Below are 21,973 nucleotides of genomic sequence, written 5' to 3'. Positions count from 1 at the left end.
TAAAACTTCTATATATTTAAAATAATAAATCCACAATATAAATAACCAGAAGTACAGAAACTTTATCCTAATCACTTTTATATCCTCAGGGCCACAAACAGTGCCTGCTGCATTGTAGATTTACAAATAATTTACTTTTGTCAAATGACAGGACTCGAGTGTATCCTTTGAATCAAACAAGACAGATTTTATAACCTTATAAAAATAGTTTAAAATATCTATGATTTCTCCAGATGTCAGCTGGGATTCTGACAGGGATTGCATTGAATCTGTAGATCAGTTTTTAAGGTATTGCCATCTTAACATTGTTACATCTTCCAGTCATTGAGCATGGAATGTTTTTCCAAATATTTAGATCTTCTCTAATTTCTTTCAACGACAATTTATAGCTTCCATAGCATAAGTTTTTCATTTCTTTTGTTAAACTGATTCCTAAGTGGTATACTCTTTTTGTTATATAGATAAGGGATTCCTATGTTGCCCAGGCTGGTCTCTAATGCCTGGCCTTACCTTCTTATGCGCCAGGACAACAGGCATGAGCCACCACACCTCCCCCTAAGCAGTATACTCTTTTTGATGCTATTATAAACTGCATTATTTTCTTAACTTCGTTTTTGGATTGTTCATCACAAGTGTATAGAAGTACAATTGACGAGAAGTGGCCGAGGTGGCGGACTAGAAGCAGCTAGCATGTGGGGCTCTCACGGAGAGGAACAGAAGGGGCGAGTAAATACAGCACATTCAACTGAAACATCCAGGTACTTGCATTGGGACTAATCAAGGAAACAACTTGACCCATGGAGAACAGAGAAAACCAAGACAGGACAATGGCCCACCTGGGAACAACACAGAGCCAGAGGAACCTCCCCGACCCAGGGAAACGGTGAGTAAATGAGGGACCCCAGGGATCGATGCTTCTCCCACGGATCTTTGCAATCCTTAGTTCAGGAGATTCCTTCATGAACCCACTCTACCAGTGCATTCAGTCTGATACACAGAGCTTCATGGAATCTCAGCAGAGCAGCCGCTCAGGCACGTGCAGAGACCGGGAGCCTTAGATACCCAGGCTTTCCAGGCTTCCCAGAAAAAGCAGCTGCAACTATGGCAAAGCAGGAAGTTAAACCCCCTACATAGCCCTAGGAAAGAGGCTGAATCCAGGGGGCTGAGAAGTGACTGTCTGTAGGCCCCAATTGCACAGCACCTCACAGGATATGACCTACTGGCTTGGAAATCCAGCCAGCCACTGGTAGCAGCATTGCACCTCCCTGGATGGAGCTCTGTGGGGAGGGGCAGGCTACCATGTTTGCGGTTTGGGTGACTTCGCCATTCCGGCCTTCAGACTTTGGAGAGTTCAAACTGACCAGGGGCAGAAGGGATCTCCCCAGCACAGCACGGCTATTCTACAAAAACATGGCCAAGCTGCTTTTCTAAGCAACCTGGTCCCTGATCCTGTTCCTCCTCACCGGGTGGAACTTTTAACCAGAGCCTGCAGTCACCCACACCTGTATTCTGCAGCCCACAGAGATTTGAAACCTCAATGGGACAGAGCTCCCAGAGGGAGGCGTGGGCCACCACCTTTGCTATTTGGATGACTTAGCCATTCCAGACTTCAGCTTTGGAGAGTCCAAGCCAACTGGGGCAAAAGCTGTCCTTCAGCACAGCACAGCTGCTCTACAAAAATATGGCCAGACCACTCTCTTAAGGGGATCTCCAGTGCTGTTTCTCCTCACAGGGTGGGACCTCCCAACTGGGGTCTTCTGCCAGCTCAGCTGGTGTTTTCTGGCCAACAGAGACTTGAAACCTCCCTGGAACGGAGCTCCTAGAGGGAGGGCTGAGCTGCCATCTTTGCTGTTTGGGCAACTTAGCCATCCAGCCTTCGGGCTTTGGAGAATCCAAGCTGACTAGGGGTGGAAGCAGTCCCCCAGCACAGCATAGCTGCTCTCCAAAAACATGGCCAGACTGCTTTTTTAAGCAGGTCCCCAGTCCCCTTCCTCCTTGCTGGGCAGGACTCCCCAACTGGGGTCTCCAGCCATCCTCACCAGTGCTCTGTTTGGGTGACTTTGCTGTTCCAGCCTTCAAACTTTGGAAAGTCCCAGACAACCAGGGACTGAAGGGACCCCCAGCACAGCACAGCTGCCCTACAAAAACATGGCCAGACTGCTTTTTTAAGTGTGTCCCCAATCCTATTCCTCACCACCAGGTGGGACTTCCTAACCAGAGCCTCTAGCTATCCCCACTGGTGTTCTCTGGCTGACACAGGTTTCAAACCACCCTGGGACAGAGCTCCCAGAGGGAAAGTCAGGCTGCCATCTTTGCTGTGTGGGCAGCATTACCATTCCAGCCTTCAGGCTTTGGAGTGTCGGGGCAACCGGGGGCTGAAGCAGACGCCCCAGCAGAGCACAGCTGCTCTATGAAAACATAGCCAGATTGCTTTTCTAAGCAGGTCTCCAATCCCATTCTTCCTTCCTGAAATGGACCTCCCAACCAGGGTCTCCAGCCACCTCCTACAGGGTTTGGGCTGGCAACAGGTCTGTACCTCCCTGGGATGGAGCTCCCAGAGGGAGGGGCAGGCTGCCATCATGGCTGGTTTGCAGCCTTCACTGGTGATACCTCCAGCTACTAGAAAATTCAAGGCGACTAGGGACCAGAGCAGGTAGCAAGCATACCACAACAGCTCTATGAAAAAGCAGCCAGACTGTTAAAGATGGGTGCCCATTCCCATATCTCCTCACCAGGAAGCTATCAAGCCAGCCACCCCGCACCAGAGCTATCAAGCCAGTAGCAGCTTGGCAATTCCCTGGACAAAGCCTCCAGGAGCAACTAAAAGCCTCTCTGCCACTGCCTCTGCAGTGGAACTACTCTTGCTACCCTCAGACTAATGAAGAAGCAAAGATCCTAAGTGCCTTATTCACCCCTCCAACAAGCTGCAATTGACCCAAGGAGGAAGGCCAGACTGTCTCACATGGGTCCCACACACCCTCCACTGCTCATCACAGACCCTCCATCCTGGGCTGATTGCACTAAGCGATTGCGGACCTGCATCTCTCTGGGATGGAGTCCCCAGGAGCCAAGCAAAAGATCCTTGGCCACAATCACTACTAAGGTCCCTTCCTCCACTGCCTCCAAGTGGAGGAGGGAACACAAGTACTGAGATCACACCAGAGTGGCAGTGAGCAGCCCAGGAGTGCCAAGCCACAATCTATAGCCAGCACTCAAGAGGGAGAGGAACTCCCCCTTTCAGAGTGTTGAGAGGGAACACAGCTGCAACTGTGAGGAAATATAGGGGAGCCACATAACTGAGCAAAAGTCTACCAACTGATTAATTAGCCTAAGTGCCACCTACTGGATCACACCCCAAAGCTTCAACACCAAAAATACCTCACTAACATATACCCCAGCCTGAAACCGGAGATAATAAGTGAGCTTCAAATAAAGACCCTGCACAAAGCCTTGGCTTGGTGAAAAAATCCAGAAAAGAAGTCTATCAACTGTACTCAATCTACACTGCAGTTAAAGGAACACCCCACATGCAGAGATGAGAAAGAATCAAAGCAAGAACTCCAGTAACTCAAATGGCCAGAGTATTATATGTCCTCCAAACGATCACACCAGTTCTCCAGCATGAGTTCTTAACCAGGCTAAGCTGGCTGAAATGACAGAGATAGAATTCAGAATATGGACAGGAACGAAGATCATTGAGATTCAGGAGGATGGCAAAACCTAATCCAAGGAAACTAAGAATTACAATAAAGAACAATATAGCCAGCTCCCTCCATATTCCTGCATTATCTTGTCCTTTTTTAAGGCTGTATAGTATTCCATGGTGTATATGTACTACATTTTTTTTTATCCAATCTGTCACTGGTGGGCATTTAGGTAGATTTCATGTCTTTGCTATTGTGAATAGTGCTGCAATAAATATTCATATGTGTGTGTCTTTATGGAGGCTATATTGTCCTTGGCAAACTAATGCAGGAACAAAAAAGCAAATATTGCATGTTCTCACTTACAAGTGGGAGCTAAATGATGATAATTTTTGAACACAAAGAAGGAAACAACAGACACTGGGGTCTACTTGAAGGTGGAGAGTGGGAAGAGGGAGAGGAGCAGAAAAGATAACTACCGAGCACTGGACATAAAACCTGGGTGATGAAATAATCTGTACAACAAACCCCCATGACATGGGTTTATCTATGCGACAGACCTTCACACGCACCCCCAAACCTAAAATAAAAGTTAAAAAAACAACTGATTGTTGTGTATGATAGTGTATCCTGAAATCTTGCTAACATAGTTCAGTAGTTCTAACAGTTTTTTTAGTGGACTCTTTCACATGTATAGTTTTTCTATACATATGATCACATCATCTTCAAATAGAGATAATTTTACATCTTCTTTTCCAGGGTAGATGCCTTTTATTTCTTCCTTTCCCCAGCTGTCCTGGTTAGAACCTACCATACAATGTTGAATAAGAGTGACAAGAGCAGACATCCTTGTATTATTACTGATTTTAGACAAAAAGCATCCAGTCTGTCACCATTAAGTATGATGTTAGCTATGTGGTTTTTATATATGCCCTTTATCAGGTTGAGGAAGTTCCTTCCCCTTTATTTACTAAAAGTTTTATCAGGAATGCATGTTGGATTTTCTCAAATACTTTTTCTGAATCTATTGAGGTAATCCTGTGATTTTTTTTTTTTCATTCTACTGATATGATTTTCAGATGTTAAACCAGTCTTACATTCCTGGGATAAAACAAGCAGATTCTAAAATTCATATTGAACTTCAAGGGATCCAGGATAGCCAAAACAATCCTGAAAAAAAAAACAAAGTAGAAGGACTCACAATTCTCAATTTTGAAACTTACCACAAAGCAAGGGTAATTAAGAGAGTACACTATTAGCACAAGGATAAACATAAACATCAGTCGAATAGAACTGAGAGTCCAAAAATAAACCTATGTATCTATGGTTGACAGATTTTTCGACAAAGGTGCTAGGATCCTACAGTGAGGAAAGAATAGTCTTTTTAACAAATTGTGCTGGGACTGCTGGATATTCACGCAGAAAATGAAATTGGACACTTACTGTATAAAATTATTAATTCAAAATGGATCAAAGCACAAACAAATGGAAAGACATCCCATGCTCACGGATTAGAAGAATCAATATGGTTAAAATGACTATACTGCCCAAAGCAATCTACAGATTCTATGCAATTCCTATCAAATTACCAACATCATCTTTCACAGAATTAGAAAAAACAATACTAAAATTCATAGGGAACCAAAAGAGAGCCCAAATAGCCAAAGCAATCCTAAGCAAAAAGAACAAAGCCAGAGGCATCACATTACCCAACTTCAAACTACTCTATACTAAACTATACAAAAGGCTATAGTAACCAAAACATTATGGTACTTGTATGAAAATAGACACATAGATCAGTGTAAAAGAACAGAGAACTCAGAAGTAAAGCCACATATTTTCAACCAACACGTCTTCAACAAAGTCAACAAAAAACAATGAGGAAAGAAAATCCTATTCAATAAATGGTGCTGGGAAAACTGCCTAACCATACGCAGAAGAAAATAACTGGACCCCTATCTCTCACCACATACAAAAATTAACTCATGATGGATTAAAGACTTAAATGTAAGTCCTCAAACTATAAAAATTCTAGAAGAAAACCTAGGAAAAATTTCTCCGGACATCAGCCCAGGAAAAGAACTTCTCACTAAGACCCCAAAAGCAATGCAACAAAAACAAAAATAGACAAATGGGACTTAAATAAACTAAAGACATTATGCGCTGCAAAAGAAACTATCAACAGAGTAAACAGACAATCTACAGGATGAGAGAAAATTTTTGCAACCTATGCATCCAATAAAGGACTAATATCCAGAATCTATAAGGACTTTAAACAAATCAACAAGAAAAAAACAAATAACCCCATTAAAAAGTGGGCAAAGGGCCAGGTGTGGTGGCTCATACCTGTAATCCCAGCACCTTGGGAGGCCAAGGTGGGTGGATCACCTGAGGTCAGGAGTTCAAGACCAGCCTGGCCAACATGGTGAAACCCCATCTCTACTAAAAATACAAAAAATTAGCTGGGCAGGGTGGTGGGCACTGTGATCCCAGCTACTTGGGAGGCTGAGGCAGGAGAATCACTTGAACCCAGGAGGCAGAGGTTACAGTGAGCCAAGATCCCGCCACTGCACTCCAGCCTGGGCAACAAGAGTGAGACTTTATCTCAAAAAGGAAAAAAAAAAAAAAATAAGTGGGCAAAGGATGGAAACAGACAGTTCTCAAAAGAAAACATAAAAGTAGTCAACAAACATAAGACAAAAAATGCTCAACATAATCATCAAAGAAATACAGATCAAAACCACAATAAGATATCATCTCATACCAGTCAGAATGGCTATTGATATGGTTAGGCTTTGTGTCCCCAGCCAAATCTAATCTTGAATTGTAATCCCCATAATCTTCACAATCCCCACATGTCAAAGGAGAGACCAGGTGGAGGTAATTAATGGGGGGGCAGTTTCCCCCATGCTGTTCTCATGATAGTAAGAGAGTTCTCATGAAATCTGATAGTTTTAAGGGGCTCCTCCCCCTTTGCTTGGCTCTTCTCCTTCCTGCCACCTTGTGAAGAAGGTGCCATGCTTCCCCTTTGCCTTCCACCATGAGTGTAAGTTTCCTGAGACCTCCCCAGCCATGCTGAACTGTGAGTTAATTAAACCTCTTTCTTTTATAAAATACCCAGTCTTGGGCAGTTCTTTACAGCAGTGTGAAAATAGACTAATACAGCTATTATTAAAAAGTCAAAAATAACACATTATGGCAGGGCTGCAGAGGAAAGGGAACACTTATAAACTATTGGTGGGAATGTAAATCTGTTCAACCCCTATGGAAAACAGTGTAGAGAGTTCTCAAAGAACTAAAAATAGAACTACCGTTTGACCCAGCAATCCCACTACTGGGTAGCTACCCAAAGGAAAAGAAATTATTATTTCAAAAAGATGCCTATACTTGTATGTTTACTGCAGCACTATTCACAATACCAAAATCATGGAATCAACCTAAGCACACCAACACTTGATTGGATAAAGAAAATAGGGGACACATACATCAAGGAATACTATGCAGCCATAAAAAAGAATGAAATCATGTCCTTCACAGGAACATGGACTGAGCTGGAGGCCATTATTCTAAGAGAAATAACAGAAATAGGAAATAAAATACTACACATTCACAGTTATAAGTGTGAACTAAACAGTGGGTAACATGGACATAAAGATGGGAAAAACAGACGCAAAGAACTCCAAAAAGGGGAAAAGTGGAAGAGGGGTGAAGGGTGAAATCCTACCTATTGGGGACTATGTTTAATATTTGGTTGATAGTTTCACTAGAAACCCAAATCTCAGCATTGCACATTATGCAATATAACAAACCTCCACCTATCCCCAAATCTAAAATGAAATTTCAAATTTAAAAATTAGTAATTTAAAAAAATGGATCAAAGACCTAAGTGTAAGATCAAAACTATAAACTTCCTAGAAGAAAACATAGAATAAACTTTTATAACCTTGGTTTTGGCAAAGGATTCTTAGATATATACCAAAATAATGAGAAATGAAAGAAAGAGTAGATAAATTGGACTTCACCAAAATAAAAAATCTTTTGCTTCAAAGGACACTGTAAAGAAAATGAAACGGGCCTATAAAATAGAAAAAAAAATGCAAATCAAATATCTGATATTAGACTTGTATCTAATATATATCTGTTATAATTCAGTAATACAAAGGCAAATAACCAAATTTAAAACTCGGCAAAGGAAATGAATACACATTTATCTAAATAAGATACACAAATGATCATTAAGCACATGAAAAGATGCTCAGTATCCTTAGTCACTAGGAAAATGCAAGTCAAAACCACAATGAGCTATCACTTCTTACCCACAAGGGTTAGCAAAGATATAGAAAAACTGTAACCCTCATACACTGCTGGTAGGAATGTAAAATGGGGCAGCTGCTTTGAAAACAGTCTGTCAGTTCCTTAAACAATTAAACATACAGTTACTACATGGCCCAGTAATTATACTCAGGTATATTTCTAAGAGAAATGAAAACACATGTCCACGCAGAAACATGTACATGAATGTTTATAGCAACATTATTCATAAGAACCAAAGGGTGGAAACAACTCAAATGCTCCTCAGTTAATGGGCAAACAAAATGTGAACTATCCAGACAATGAAATATGTTAGGCCATAAAAAGAAATGAAGTTCTAATACATGCTACAACATGTATGAACCTTGAAGATTATTCCAAGCAAGAAAAGCCTATTACAAAAGACCACATATTAAATGATTCCATTCACATGACATGTCCAGAATAGGGAAATCCATGGAGACAACATGGGTTAGTAATGCCTAAGCTGGAGTGGTGGGGAAAGGTGTTATGAAAAGGGGTGACAGCAGAAACATGCAGGCTTTCTTTTTGGAGTGATCAAACAGTTGTAAAGCTGATTGTGGAGATGGTTGCACATATCTGTGAAAAAACTAAAACCTATTGATCTATTTGGTCAAGTTATATGGTATGTAAATGGTAACTTTAACAAGCTATTAAAAATATTTACAATTTATGACAGATGATTTTTATGAGGTGCTTCAGTCTTAAGCATTCAAAGAAATTGATAGGAAAAGTAGTAAAATCCCCAAAAAGAAATGGGGAAAAAGAAAAATGGCCAATTCACAAGAAATACAAATGGCAAATAAACCTGAAAAAAAAAATTCAACATCAGCAGTTGCTGAAATAAAACGAAAATAAAAACAAGCATCATTTATCTATCAAATTATCATGGTGTAAGAGAGAGGAGCAAGCATAGCACAGTGTAAATATAGATACGCACATACACATCCATACAGATATTATATGGTTGTTGAATTTTATAAGTTAATCCCCAAGTGCACGTGCACACACACACACACACACACACACACATAGAAAGCATACCAAAGGAGTATTAGTGGTTGTGTTGTACTGTAAAATTATATAGATGGATTACAATGAGCAATAAAAAAATTTTTAAGTAGGTATTTTAAAAAATCCATGAAACTATCCCCTTTAATGTAATCAAAGGAATGAAAAGATCAATGAAGAAGGCAGCATTCTGGAGAGAAATGTGGGCAGCTGCTCACAGTGGGGCAATCACAAACACGTTTCTATTGGAACAACCCCACACCTACGAAGGCAAAAGGTGCCACAGGATATGCCCATCCATGTGGTAGACATCTTCATTCATTACCTGCTTTAGAAGTAACAAGCTGCAGCACAAGAGGTCGTCTCGTTACAATGCCCGACCCTCGAGGAAGAAAGTCCCTAAAAAAAGTAAGAAATATAGATTAAGTCATGAAGGAATTCTGATCACCTATACATTCAAAAACCAAGTTCCACAGCAATTCTCCTAATTCCCAACCTTTCAATGTATCATTTATCCAAAAAATGATAGGCCCATCTTAATAAAAGAAGCGTTTGCAAAGTTAAAAAAAAGAAGGAGGGCCTTATATTGATTGCATAGAAATCCATGTATATTATCATAATGACCTCATTGGAATATGCCATTCATTCATCTAGCTGAAATTTATAAAAGTTTCCACTTAGTTTCTGTGTATTATCAATTAATTTTGATTTTCAGAGAATCAGCATTAAAGAAAATATTTGATACTGAAATTAATTCTTAAACTCTTTTTGATAATTAAAAAACCCAGTACGCTCTTTCGCCTCAAGATCAATATTAGCACCATCAAATACTGACCATTACTAAAGGCACATTAGAGTGTATCCTCTAAATATACTGACATTTTTCTCCAATAAAAGGAAACGAGGCCGGGCACAGTGGTCCACACCTGTAATCCCAGCACTCTGGGAGGCCGAGGCTGTTGAATCGCTTGAGCCCAGGAGTTTGAGACCAGCCTGGACAATGTAGCAAAAACCCAGCTCTACAAAAAAAAAAAAAAAAAAAAAAAACCTACAAAAATTAGCCAGCCAGACATGGTGGTGTGGGCCTCTAGTCCCAGTTACTCAGAAGGCTGAGATGGGAGGATCGCTTGAGCCCGGGAGGCGGAGTTGCAGTGAGCCAAGGTCATACCACTGCACTCCAGCCTGTACAACAGAGTGAGACTCTTGTCTAAAAAAAAAGGACACATAAAACGTGGGATCAAGCAGAAACAGATATTTTGTCTGTAGAAATTAACAGCAGAAAACTGCAACTTGAGTTTTGTTTGTTCTCATTCCATTTGTTCTTATTCCTGATAAATGGCGGTTTTGATAAAGCTCATATTTCAAATAGCATATTAATAAACACTAAGCCAATAAAACTGCAGCAAAGAGAGTACTACATAACATTACATCTGCAATGCAACATAAATTATTGCTGATTCTGCAACATCAAAGAATTCATAAACATACCTATAGCACAGTTTTTAAACACATTTAGAATGTCTCACAACTTTTAGAGGAATCATCACAGAATTCCACTCAAAATAAACTTTTCACTCAATGGCAGTGTTTCTCAAAATGTGGTTCCAGGCCCACTAGAAAGTGTTATAACCACAGACACCCAGGACTACTCCTGAAGCTACAGATTCATTATATTCAGGGGAAGGCATGCAGCATTTGTACTCTTAACAAGCTCCCAGATGTTTCTGATGCTCACCAAGGTTTGAAAACCACTGGCCTCAAGTCAGGATATGTTACTCAACAATTCAGTGGGCAATAACAATTCACGTGGCACACTATGAGTTTTGAAGGAAATTTGGCAGAACAGAGCTTCAACACAGATGGGATTTCAATGAACAGCAGCTTATAAAATAGGCAAAGGACAGTGAGAATGCTCCAAAACCCAAGCGTTTAGCTGCACTGGTAGTTTGGAATGGAGAGTCAAAAAGATAGAATCAAGCCAAATTTCTCCCACTACAACTAATTTATTTGGCAAGTGCTACTGTATGTTCTGACAGAGGAAATAGTACTGAACAACCTTGAGTTAATGACTTTTCTCATTGACTTCTCAAGGACCAAAGTTCATTTAGAATGTCAGTGTATATGACTACAATAGAAAATAGTGAAATTACAGATTTGCACGTGCTTTTGAAAATGCCACTGAAATAGCATTATTTATTCATCGAAAAAAATTCACTGAGAAATTAAGAAGTGCTAGGGAGATGCTGTGGGCATGGACTCATACTGGGTAGACACCAGGAATTTGGAACCTAATGGGAACAAAACATATTCATGAAAACCATTAAAGAAGGGAAGATAAACTACATTGGAGTTCAGAAAAGAGAAAGAACAATACTCTCCTTATAATGATGATTTGAATAGATTTAAATACATATAACTAAATACACTTTTAATATTCTTCATGTGCTACATTAGAATAACTGCTAGTTTAGATAGCTTCAACAATCATTTAAAATTTAATCAAAATAAACAAAGCATCTACTTTGTTTTGTTTGTTTTATTTTTAACCAAAAAGGAAGAGGGTAATTTGAGAATCAAAATGAATTGAGGGAGGGAAAAAAGCAAAACTCCAGAGTAAAGAGCTAGACGGCACCATGGAATACTATCCAGCCATAAAGAAGGATGAGTTTATGTCCTTTGCAGGGACATGAATGAAGCTGGAAACCATCATTCTCAGCAAACTAACACAAGAACAGAAAACCAAACACCGCATGTTGTCACTCATGAGTGGGAGCTGAACAGTGAGAACACATGGACACAGGGAGAGGAATATCACACATCAGGGCCTGTCAGGGAGTGGAGGGTCAGGGGAGGGACAGCATTCGGAGAAACACCTAATGTAGATGACGGGTTAATGGGTGCAGCAAACCACCATGGCACATGTATACCTATGTAACAAACCTGCACGTTCTGCATATGTATCCCAGAACTTTAAAGTACAATAATAATTAAAAAAAACTTTAAGTCAGCATATAAAAATAAAAGGAGCTGGAGGGCATCTGTTTGAGCCATGAGGACCATGAGTGAAATTTCAGGATGTATAAAATGCAAAGGAAAAATGACGAATGGCCTGAATAATGCCATTTAACCAGTCAATAAAATATTTTCTTCAAGAAAAAAAAGGCAGAGAAGAAAGGAGAGAAGAAAGAAGAAAAAAAGGTTTAGTCACTCTATACCTTCATGCTGAGACCTGTTTCAATTCATGCTTGTGACCATATATTTAGATGCAGATTTAGTAACAATCCCTGTGAACACTGTTAAAGCAAAATAGAACATATCAAACATTATAAATAGCAAATAATTGTGTGTTGACTAAAAATCCACAGATACATCTAACATTTTTCTCTACATTTTTTTATTAAGCAAACAGAGCTTTTCATTAAGAGTAATAAATAGATTCCGGTATCTAACCCCCTTCTTATTAACTCACAGTTACTAGTTTCCTTCATGGCTCTCACCAGTCCTACCTCTGACAGATACATTCTCACAAAAAGCCAAAAATTTTGATAATCAAATTTTACTATTTGGAAGTCTCTCCTGCTTCACAGGCATCTCTGAAGTACAACAAAGTGCTAAAGAAAAGCTTCTCTCTTCTGAAGAGTGAGCAGCTAATCTGGCCATCCTAAAGATACATCTCCTTCTGATGGCCCAGCACACTGCTGCTGTGTGAACTAAGGAGATGAGTCCTCAAATGAGAAACACAGAACCTTGCTTTGAATATTAGCTCTGCCACTGAATGGGCAAAATTCTCTCAGAACCCATTTCTTTTACTACTAAACTGAGAGAATGCTAACTATGGCCCAAGTTGTATGGATCAAATGAAATGCAACATACACCAACAATTTTAAATTTTTAAAACCCAAGCACCACGGGAAAATGTTACTATTATTTTTGATATAACACAGCCACAGTGTGTTTTCCCTGATATTGTAGTATTCATTTGCCTTGAAAAACTGAGCACCTACATACAATATTTTAACATTTTGCTACTGGAATTTGGAGATAGGAGCCACAGACCCCACTTGAACTACCCTCTTAGTGTTGATGACCTGCAAGGGTTTGGAAAGCCCTCATGCCTGCCTTCAGCAACAGGGAGCCAAAGCACTGACATGAACAATATTGAATAATTCATTAGCCACTGAGCACCATCATCCAATTGAATTGTATCATTTTCTGTGCAATAGATTTTTCTCCCATAAGCATATTTTATGGGAAAACCTGTAAGCATGTTTTATGGGAAAACATTTTTTAAATTCACACTGGAAAAATAATGACTATTCCTTTAGTATTACTTTGGATTTAGACTACATATTTTTAATTTATTTTCTAATAAATCTATATAAAAATAAAATATGTATGCCATTCTTCCTGCAAGATATACCTTCAAAGAGTAACCTGAAAACTCAGTGTTATTAAATCGATTCTGTTATATGGCCCACATGCCTTATTTGGGGTTGAACTGTACAGATTTTTAGCCAGAGAGAGTGCTTCCCTCTGGATGCCATATGCCAGCTACAAATCAAATGCCTTTCTTTTCTCTCAACCCATCTCAATAAAGCATTAATCTTCAGTGTTAACAGCTGGTCTTCAGGCAATAAGTCAATGCTCTTTCACAGCTTCCTGACTCCTAGACAAAAAATAGAGTACAATTCCCACACCATGGTTTAAGAACCACCTTGATGACATTTCTTATTGGCTCTTCCAGTAACTGAGTTACCAGGAAATATAGTCATTGCTTCTCTAGGAAAAGAATGACCTTTGGAAGCCTGAAAAAGGACAACACACTAGCTGTATCAACAAAACTCAAAAGAATTCCCCCCTGGCAGCAAATAAAGTAACTACAGAGATGGTCTCTTCAATATAGATGTAAATGATTGTTAACCAGATAATCTGTACAGTAAATAAATGTTTAACATCTGCACTTAACTGAAGATGGGAGGCACAACTCATAGTTTTCTAGAAGTTGATTCATGGAGCCAATTTATTCAAAAATAAAGAAGCTCAGCCTTGGAGGAGGACAACATGCAAATAAAAATAACTATAATAAGCATAACAGGTACTATGCTTAAGTTTCACACAAGATACGGTATCAACACACAGCAAAGAATATCTATCCTGCTTGGAGGAGCTGCTAGAAACAATATCTGAGAAGAAATATGAGGTAGGAGGCATTCCACAGAAAATCAGATGTACGAAGACATGGAAGACCAGAGTAGCACAAAACATCACAGAACTGTAAACATTAAAGAGAGATCAGAATGAGATAGAGAAGAGTCTAGAGAAGGAAGCCAGAAAAGACCTCAGAGGTCTTTACTAGTAGTTTGTGTTTGTCTATTTTCTGTGAGAACAGGAAGGTACTATAGAGTTTTAAGTGATCAGATTTGCATTTCAGAATAATCACTGGGGATTATATAGAGAACGTTGAAAAAGAGAAAGATCAAAGACAGTGATGAGTCACTAGTCACTAGCCAGTCTAGGTCATTCAGAAAGAAGATAATGAAAGTCAAGTCCAAGGCAGTAATGGTAGAGAGGGAAAGAAGACAAATGGCAGGATTTAATGATGGCTTTGATATGGAATCTCCTTCTGATGCCACTCCTTCTGATGAATCTCCTTCTAATGTAGTGATATGGAAGAGTTAGGATAAATGTCACATTTCTGGTTTGGGTAGCTGGTTGAACAATGGTATCACTAACTAGGACAGGAAATAAAGGAAGATCTGGTTAATATAATGCTTACCATGTGCCAGCACCACTCTGATAGCTTTATATGCATTAACTTGTTCGATCTCATAACATCCTATGCAGTAGGTACTATTGTTATTCTTACTTCACAGATGAGAAAACAGAAGCACACAAAAGTCAGACAATTTGCACAGGGTCATAAAGCTAGTAAGTGACATACGGGACTCAAATCTAGGGAGTCTAACTCTAGCATTTGTGCTCTTGACCATTTTTATCTACATTGTAAAAGAAATGGGGGAAGAAAATGAGCAGTCCTTATTTGTACACATTGATCTTTACATGCCTGGGGAATACCCAGATTGAAACAACATGTAGACAGTTAGACTGAACAGCTGGTACTCAGGACAAAAGTCTTATCTGGAGACAATAATTTGACAGTCAGCAACAGAGCAGGAAGTTGAAGCCAAAAGAATAGATGAGTAGGAATGGAGTAGAAACAAGTGATTAATATTGACTCTCAGAAATACCAACATTTAATGGGTACCCGAAAGAAGTGGAACTGAGAGAATAGAGGCTACCAGAGAGATAAGCCAAACACTAGAACTCAAAGTCACATTAACCTCTTAAACATCTCCACTAGATGTCTGGAACCAAACATCTCTACAACTCAATTCATTACAATCTATCCAAATGTTTCTCCACCTTCATTCCCAATCATAATCCACATCATCAGCATCCATATACGTTAGCCAAGCCAAGCACCTCAGAATCATCTATCCTCCATCTACCTCTATCCTCATGCTCCAAGTTGGTCACCATGTCCTCCTGATTCTATCTTAATATCTCTTAAATTCACCCTCTTTTGTCTATTTGGATCACCAATCCAGCTGCCACCAACTCTCATAAAGTGCTACACTGCTCTCATGACTATTTTCCCTGCATCTAATTTGAGCACCCTCCTATCCAACTTTAACAGGGACATCAGTTCTATCACATCATTACCAGACTTTAAATGACTGAATGACTCCCCATTATCTTTAGCATGAAATCCAAATCTTAGTATCACTTACAAAATATTTTATTTCTGACCACTCCCCAAGTGAAACCCTACATCAGAGGCATAGAACCCCTTACAACTAATTTAACCTATTATTTCAACAAATGTGCATTATGTGTCTACTACAAGCTAAATGAAGCTTTAGACACTGGAGATATAACAGTAAACAAAGCAGAAATAAAGCCTTGTCCTCTAGTGGAAGTCTCTGTGTGCGTCTGTGCTCTCAGACTTGGTGTCTAGGCACATCCTTATCCCCCTAATCTTCAACACCCAGCTGTATGTCATCTTTTCCGGGAGTCTTCTCAAGATCCCCCCACCCCCACATGTCTCTACCTAAGCTCTCAACACACATTGTCTGCTCCCTCACCCCTGTGTGTTCCCTCAGAGCCTCCTTCAGTGCCTAGGCACTAAATATTTTTTACTTTCTACATACCCTTTCAAGAAGATTCATCATTACTCCATATAGTCATAACATGGAGAGAAAACAATCCTATATCTAATTCACAACTGGCAGACAGCTACAAGGCATTATATGGACCAAAAGAATAGGCAAGATGACTCTCAACTCACCAATAATTTGCTGGGGTCATTTAAATTGATATTATGAATATTTAAGACTCAAACATATTCACCAAATTACAAAATACAGAATACTAGGTAGGCCAATTGTATTGGTGGGCCAAATGTATATCTAGGTGGAATTGGCCCACCTAGAATACTAGGTGGGCCAATTCCATTCCATGTCTAATGACATGACATGGAATGGAATTTGAAGAAAATACATTTTTTTTAAAATACAGAACCAATATATTTTTTAAATTTTTTCCTTAAAAACAGAGAAATCTCAGCCGGGCACGGTGGCTCACGCCTGCAATCCCAGCACTTTGGGAGGACGAGGTGGGCAGATCACCTGAGGTTGGGAGTTTGAGACAAGCCTGACCAACATGGAGAAACCCCATCTCTACCAAAAATACAAAATTAGCCAGGGGTGGTGGTGGACCCCTGTAATCCCAGCTACTCAGGAGGCTGAGGTAGGAGAATCGCTTGAACCCAGGAGGCGGAGGTTGCGGTGAACCGAGATTGTGCCATTGCACTCCAGCCTGGGCAACAAGAGCAAAACTCCATCTCAAAAAAAAAAAAAAAAAAAAACAACCAAACAAACAGAGAAATCTCTTTTAAAACTTAATTTTCAAAGTATTTAATATAATTTTCTGGCCATGCACAGTGGCTTACGTCTGTAATCCCAACAATTTGGGAGGCCAAGGCAGGAGGATCACCTGAGCCCAGGAGTCCCAGACCAGCCTGAGCAACATGGCGAGACTCCCCTCTCTACAAAAAATTTAAAAATTAGCTGGGCGTGGTGGCTTCAGCCTGTAGTCCCAGCCACTCAGGTGCCTGAGGCAGGAGGATTGCTTGAACCCAGGAGGTTGAGGTTGCTGTGAGCCATGTTCATGCCACTGCACTTCAGCCTGGGTGACAGAGTGAGACCGTCTTAAAAAAAAGAAAAAAAAAAATCTGTGCACCATAATGATTCCTATAGGAGTACTATCTCACAATACTTCAATATACTGATCCAACAAAAAAAGAAACAGAAGGAAAGGGAAACAGGGAAAGAGGGAAAAGAAAGGAGATAGGAAGAGAAAGACAGACAAATCACACTAATACTGCCCACCCCCTGCTCCAAGGAACACAGAGGTCAAGAATCCAATTCCACACCCTGAACACAATAGTGCTATTAAAATAGCTCTGTACTTTCATGTCCAAATCCGAGAACTTTGCCAACCATTACAATGCCATTTTAATCGCTAGAGGAAGTAATTTTACCAAAATCCACAGATTTAATTGGAAATTTTCTACTGCAGTTTACTTTTTTCTCTAAATTATTGCCATATATTAAGAATATTAGTACTTACAGATTTGCAAAGAATCATATTTTGATGCTGTCAGCTACTCTATAATATGAAGTACTCAACACCATCATAATTTTATTTGAAAAACATACCTACAAATTCAGTTGCAGGAAACACAATGCTTTTACTTATTTTTTATTGACATCTTTAAGAATCTCAATATTTTACTTTTATTCACAAAATTCAAAATTTCTAAACAACATAGTTTTATTAAATCTAAATATTCAATAATTAATGGTTCCCACTGAAACATTTAGAATGCAAAAGTTTCTGAGTCAGGGATCTATAAACTGAACAAAGAAGGCAGTTCTCAGTTTACAAATACTAAGTGTTGTCTCCACCAGGAAACATGCTCAAGAACTTAATGCCTTAATATTTAATCCATTTTATTTGCCTATTCACGAAGTCAGTTTGTTCAAGAATTTAAAGCACCAGACGAACAAGTCCTGGCATAAAAATAAAGGCACTTAGCTTTCACTTTTTCCAAATCACAGATTATATCTTACCCAAGTTGGCTGCCAGGAAAAGGAATGGCAAAAAGCCCTAGTAAAAAGATCGCTGGTTGCCTACGTACTATCTATTTTCCCTTTCTCATTAACAGAATCCCAATTATTTTGCTGGGAATGGCAATGTGCCCAACTTTAATAGACAAATCAATCTGCATTTCCCATCCTCCCTTGCAAATGGGGTGTCCACATGACTAACTTCTACCCAGTAAGATGTAATTAGAGGTTTTGAGTGACATCAGAATAGTTCCTTTAAAAGGATCTGATTTCGTTAATGTGTACCTTTTACCCTTCCTCTTCTTTTGTCTCCCTGTCAGCTGTACATGATAGTGGAGCTGCAACAACCACCTTAATACCACAAGGCAATCTTGCAGATGGAAGCTATGTGCTAAGAATGGCAGATCAGAAAAGGACAAAGAGTAGGATAGTGATGACATTATAGGTCACTGGAACTAGCCTTGTACTACCTAGGAAGGAGACAAAGAAAAAGAGACAGACAGACAGTGCTTTAAGTCAGTGTTTCTCACCCTTCTTTTCATTACGGTTCCCCTAATGAAACTTATTTGATATTTTTCCCCATTAAATGTTCCCCTATTAAGTTTAATATCATAGATACACTATATATCAATATATGTGCTCTACATACACCCATGCTTTAAACATAAAAAAAGATTCTTTTTGTCCCCCAAGAACCATTTTTGCCCTGTTGGGGGCAATATCACCCCAACTGAGAATATGTATTATACATCAACAAAAAATAAAACTCAGGATGCTAAACATTCAGTTCTGTTAGCCACCCCTTCCTGCAGAGTATCTAAAAGAAATGCATGTGGAAAGGACAAACTGAGCTGGCTTTTGCTGCAAACTTCAATGTATTCCCTTTCCAACCCTGGAAACGTGGGCTGGACCACATGGAATCCTCATTTGGCCTTAGGTAAGAGGTAGCCCAAAGGCCTGGTACCAAAGAGGCTCAAAGGCCTCCCTTGTCCCTCTCCATGAAGCCCATACATGAATCTCAGACTTTTCTTTGACACGGCAGTGACTAGAAAAGGCCCACCTGTGGAAGATAAACCAGCCAGTGGGAAGAAGCAACAGCAATAAAACATTTACCCGATGACAAGGGCAGTTCTGGTCTAGGCAGCTCACGTCAACCCCTTCCCTCCTAAGGACTCAGATGAAGAAATGGGGCCCAATTACTGTCCTTGGTCCTGAATATACATTACCAGCTCCTTGGCAGGAGGCTGGAAAAGAAGAGCATGGATAGGGTAGAAGTGAGCTTCACCAGCCAATAGTGTGCTCTTTTGTTTTCACTATTTTAAGATGTTAGAGGCCAGGCTCGGGGGCTCACACCTGTAATCCCAGTAGTTTGGGAGGCCAAGGTGGGCAGATCACCCAAGGTCAGGAGTTCAAGACCAGTTTGGCCAACACAGTAAAACCCCGTCTATACTAAAAATACAAAAATTAGCTGGGCGTGGTGGCACGTGCCTGTAATCCCAGCTATTCAGGAGGCTGAGGCAGGAGAATCATTTGAACCGGGGAGGTGGAGGTTGCAGTGAGCTGGAGCGCCACTGCACTCCAGCCTGGGCAACAAGAGTGAAACTCCATCTCAAAAAAAAAAAAAAAGAAAAAAAAGATGTTAGAGGGAAAATGAAGTATTTAATTGGAAGCCAAAAAAGTGTAGGTTGGTTTCTTCACTGAAACAGAATGGAGCACCACCACGGTCACATCCTGTTTATTTTAAAAGAATGGAATCTGATTTTCCAATTAACCAGGAAGGATTTAAGTGGATTCTTGGATCCAGCTTTTCTCTCACTCTCTGGAAGCCACATCCATGATTCCTCCATGCAAATTTTTTATTCCCAGAACAGCTGGCTCCAAAGTGATTCCACACTAATTTCACACTTCTGTGTTGACTCCTCAACCACAGAAGCCCTTATCTAATGCCTTTCTTTACCCAACTCACTCTTAAAGACATATTGACGCAGCCTCCTGTGGGAAGCATTTCCTGATATGCCGGCATATTTAGATACCCCTACTGTTTATTCCAAAAGTACCAGGAGCCCAACTCAAATCCTCTCCTATGTAAGCTCTCTTAGGACAGGACCACCTTGCTCATTTCTATAAGGCACAGTCTTACAGGCTTATAGTAAGTAGTCAAATATATTAGCTGCTATTATCCTTATCATCATCATTACTATCATTGTCATCATTTTTAGTATTGGTAAGTTATTCTGGATTCATTTATTATTTACCTAAATTCATTTCTGAAGCTAATATATCACCATATCAACAAGTAGTGATTATCTCTTGCTAGTCACAGGTAAGCATGTAGCTTCAGGGTAGGCTACATCCAATTTGTCACACTGTTCAGTAGCTCCCCCTTACCTAAAGGAGATATGTCCCAAGACCCCCAGTGGGTGCCTGAAACCACAGATAGTCCCTGACTCTATAATACTAACAGGCAGATAGTATATACTAGGTGGATACGTTAGGCAAAGAGATAATTTACATCCCATGTGGGACCAAGCAGAATGGGGAGAGATTTAACTAACTACTCAGAATGACACACAATTTAAAATATAAATTGTGTATTTCTGGAATTTTCCATTTAGTCTTTTCAGACCACAATTGACCATAGGTAACTGAAACAGCAGAGTGTAAAACTTCAGATAAGGGAAGACTACTCTATCTAGATTTTAGGGTGTTATGAAAAGGAAAATATATCAACATAAACACTTATAACTTTAACCTTTTAAAGTCATCAGCTACCTAAAGACTTCATTTCCTAAGAACTCTCACTATTCTGTCTTCCATGAGAAAAGGTTAATGCAAAACATGGAATGAATGTGTAAATCAACAAAAGAGTCAACACACATTCCAACTGCAGTGTGCTCAATTCAAATATAGAATAAAATGAACCCCCTGGCATCCAGAGTATTCCGCGAGCATGTGGCAAGTGTTATTTCTAGCCACTTAAAAGCACCAGTGAAAAGAGCTCAAATTCATAGAAAAGAAAAGATCTCCATTCCCATGAGGAGAGGCATTTATTAGCACTTAATGGCCCTCTTTCATTGCCTTTCCACTGACGCATCTCTAATTGTTCCAATTCTAATTTCAAGTAACAAAACCAATAATGGTAGAAGTCTATGGTTGAGTGTGTGCATTTTGAAAAGAGGTCTTTGACAGCACAAACTACATACAAAAATTTATGACAACACGGGATCTGGGCAGGCAATATGATAGTCAAGAGAGAAGAGGTGGTAAGGAAAGAGCACTAGTCAAGAAACCAGCTTGGGTTTCAGCTGTAACCTCATCACATCATTTGATCTATGAGACTCAGTTTCTACATCTTTAAAATATGAAGACTCAAGAGTATCTTCTGATGCCTCTTCTAATTCTTCACAGAATCTGATTCCACCTCTGACTTTTTTTTTTTTTTTTTTTTTTTAAGACAGAGTCTCACTCTGTTGCCCAGGCTAGAGTGCAGTGGCACAATCTCGGCTTGGCTCACTGCAACCTCTGCCTCCAGGACTCAAGCAATTCTCCCACCTTAGCCTCCCAAGTAGCTGGGATTACAGGCGTGCACCACCATACCCGGCTAATTTTTGTATTTTTAGTAGAGACACTATTTTGGCCAGGCTGGTCTTGAACTCCTGACCACAAGTGATCCACCCACCTCGGCCTCCCAAAGTGCTGACATTACAGGCATGAGCCGCAATGCCCAGCCACCACCTCTGTGTTTCTAAATAATCTTAAAGCTTTCTGTTTTCACTTTCATAAATGGGACTGTTA

The 21,973-nt window shown here is 39.9% G+C and overlaps 1 protein-coding gene across 5 annotated transcripts in view; it reads right to left on the bottom strand.

The window, feature by feature from the left end:
- Positions 1-21,973, bottom strand: part of DNM3 (dynamin 3) — a 572,648-nt gene that overhangs the window by 483,112 nt on the left and 67,563 nt on the right. For all 5 annotated transcript variants that reach the window (XM_030935982.1, XM_030935983.1, XM_030935986.1 and 2 more), the window contains exon 2: positions 9,313-9,386. In XM_030935982.1, the coding sequence (XP_030791842.1) occupies positions 9,313-9,386 (74 nt within the window). The remainder of the gene's footprint in view (positions 1-9,312; positions 9,387-21,973) is intronic.

The sequence above is a fragment of the Rhinopithecus roxellana genome, chromosome 8 (assembly GCF_007565055.1).
Source record: "Rhinopithecus roxellana isolate Shanxi Qingling chromosome 8, ASM756505v1, whole genome shotgun sequence".
NCBI classification, from domain to species: Eukaryota; Metazoa; Chordata; class Mammalia; order Primates; family Cercopithecidae; genus Rhinopithecus; species Rhinopithecus roxellana.
This window is presented reverse-complemented; position numbering and strand designations above follow the sequence as displayed.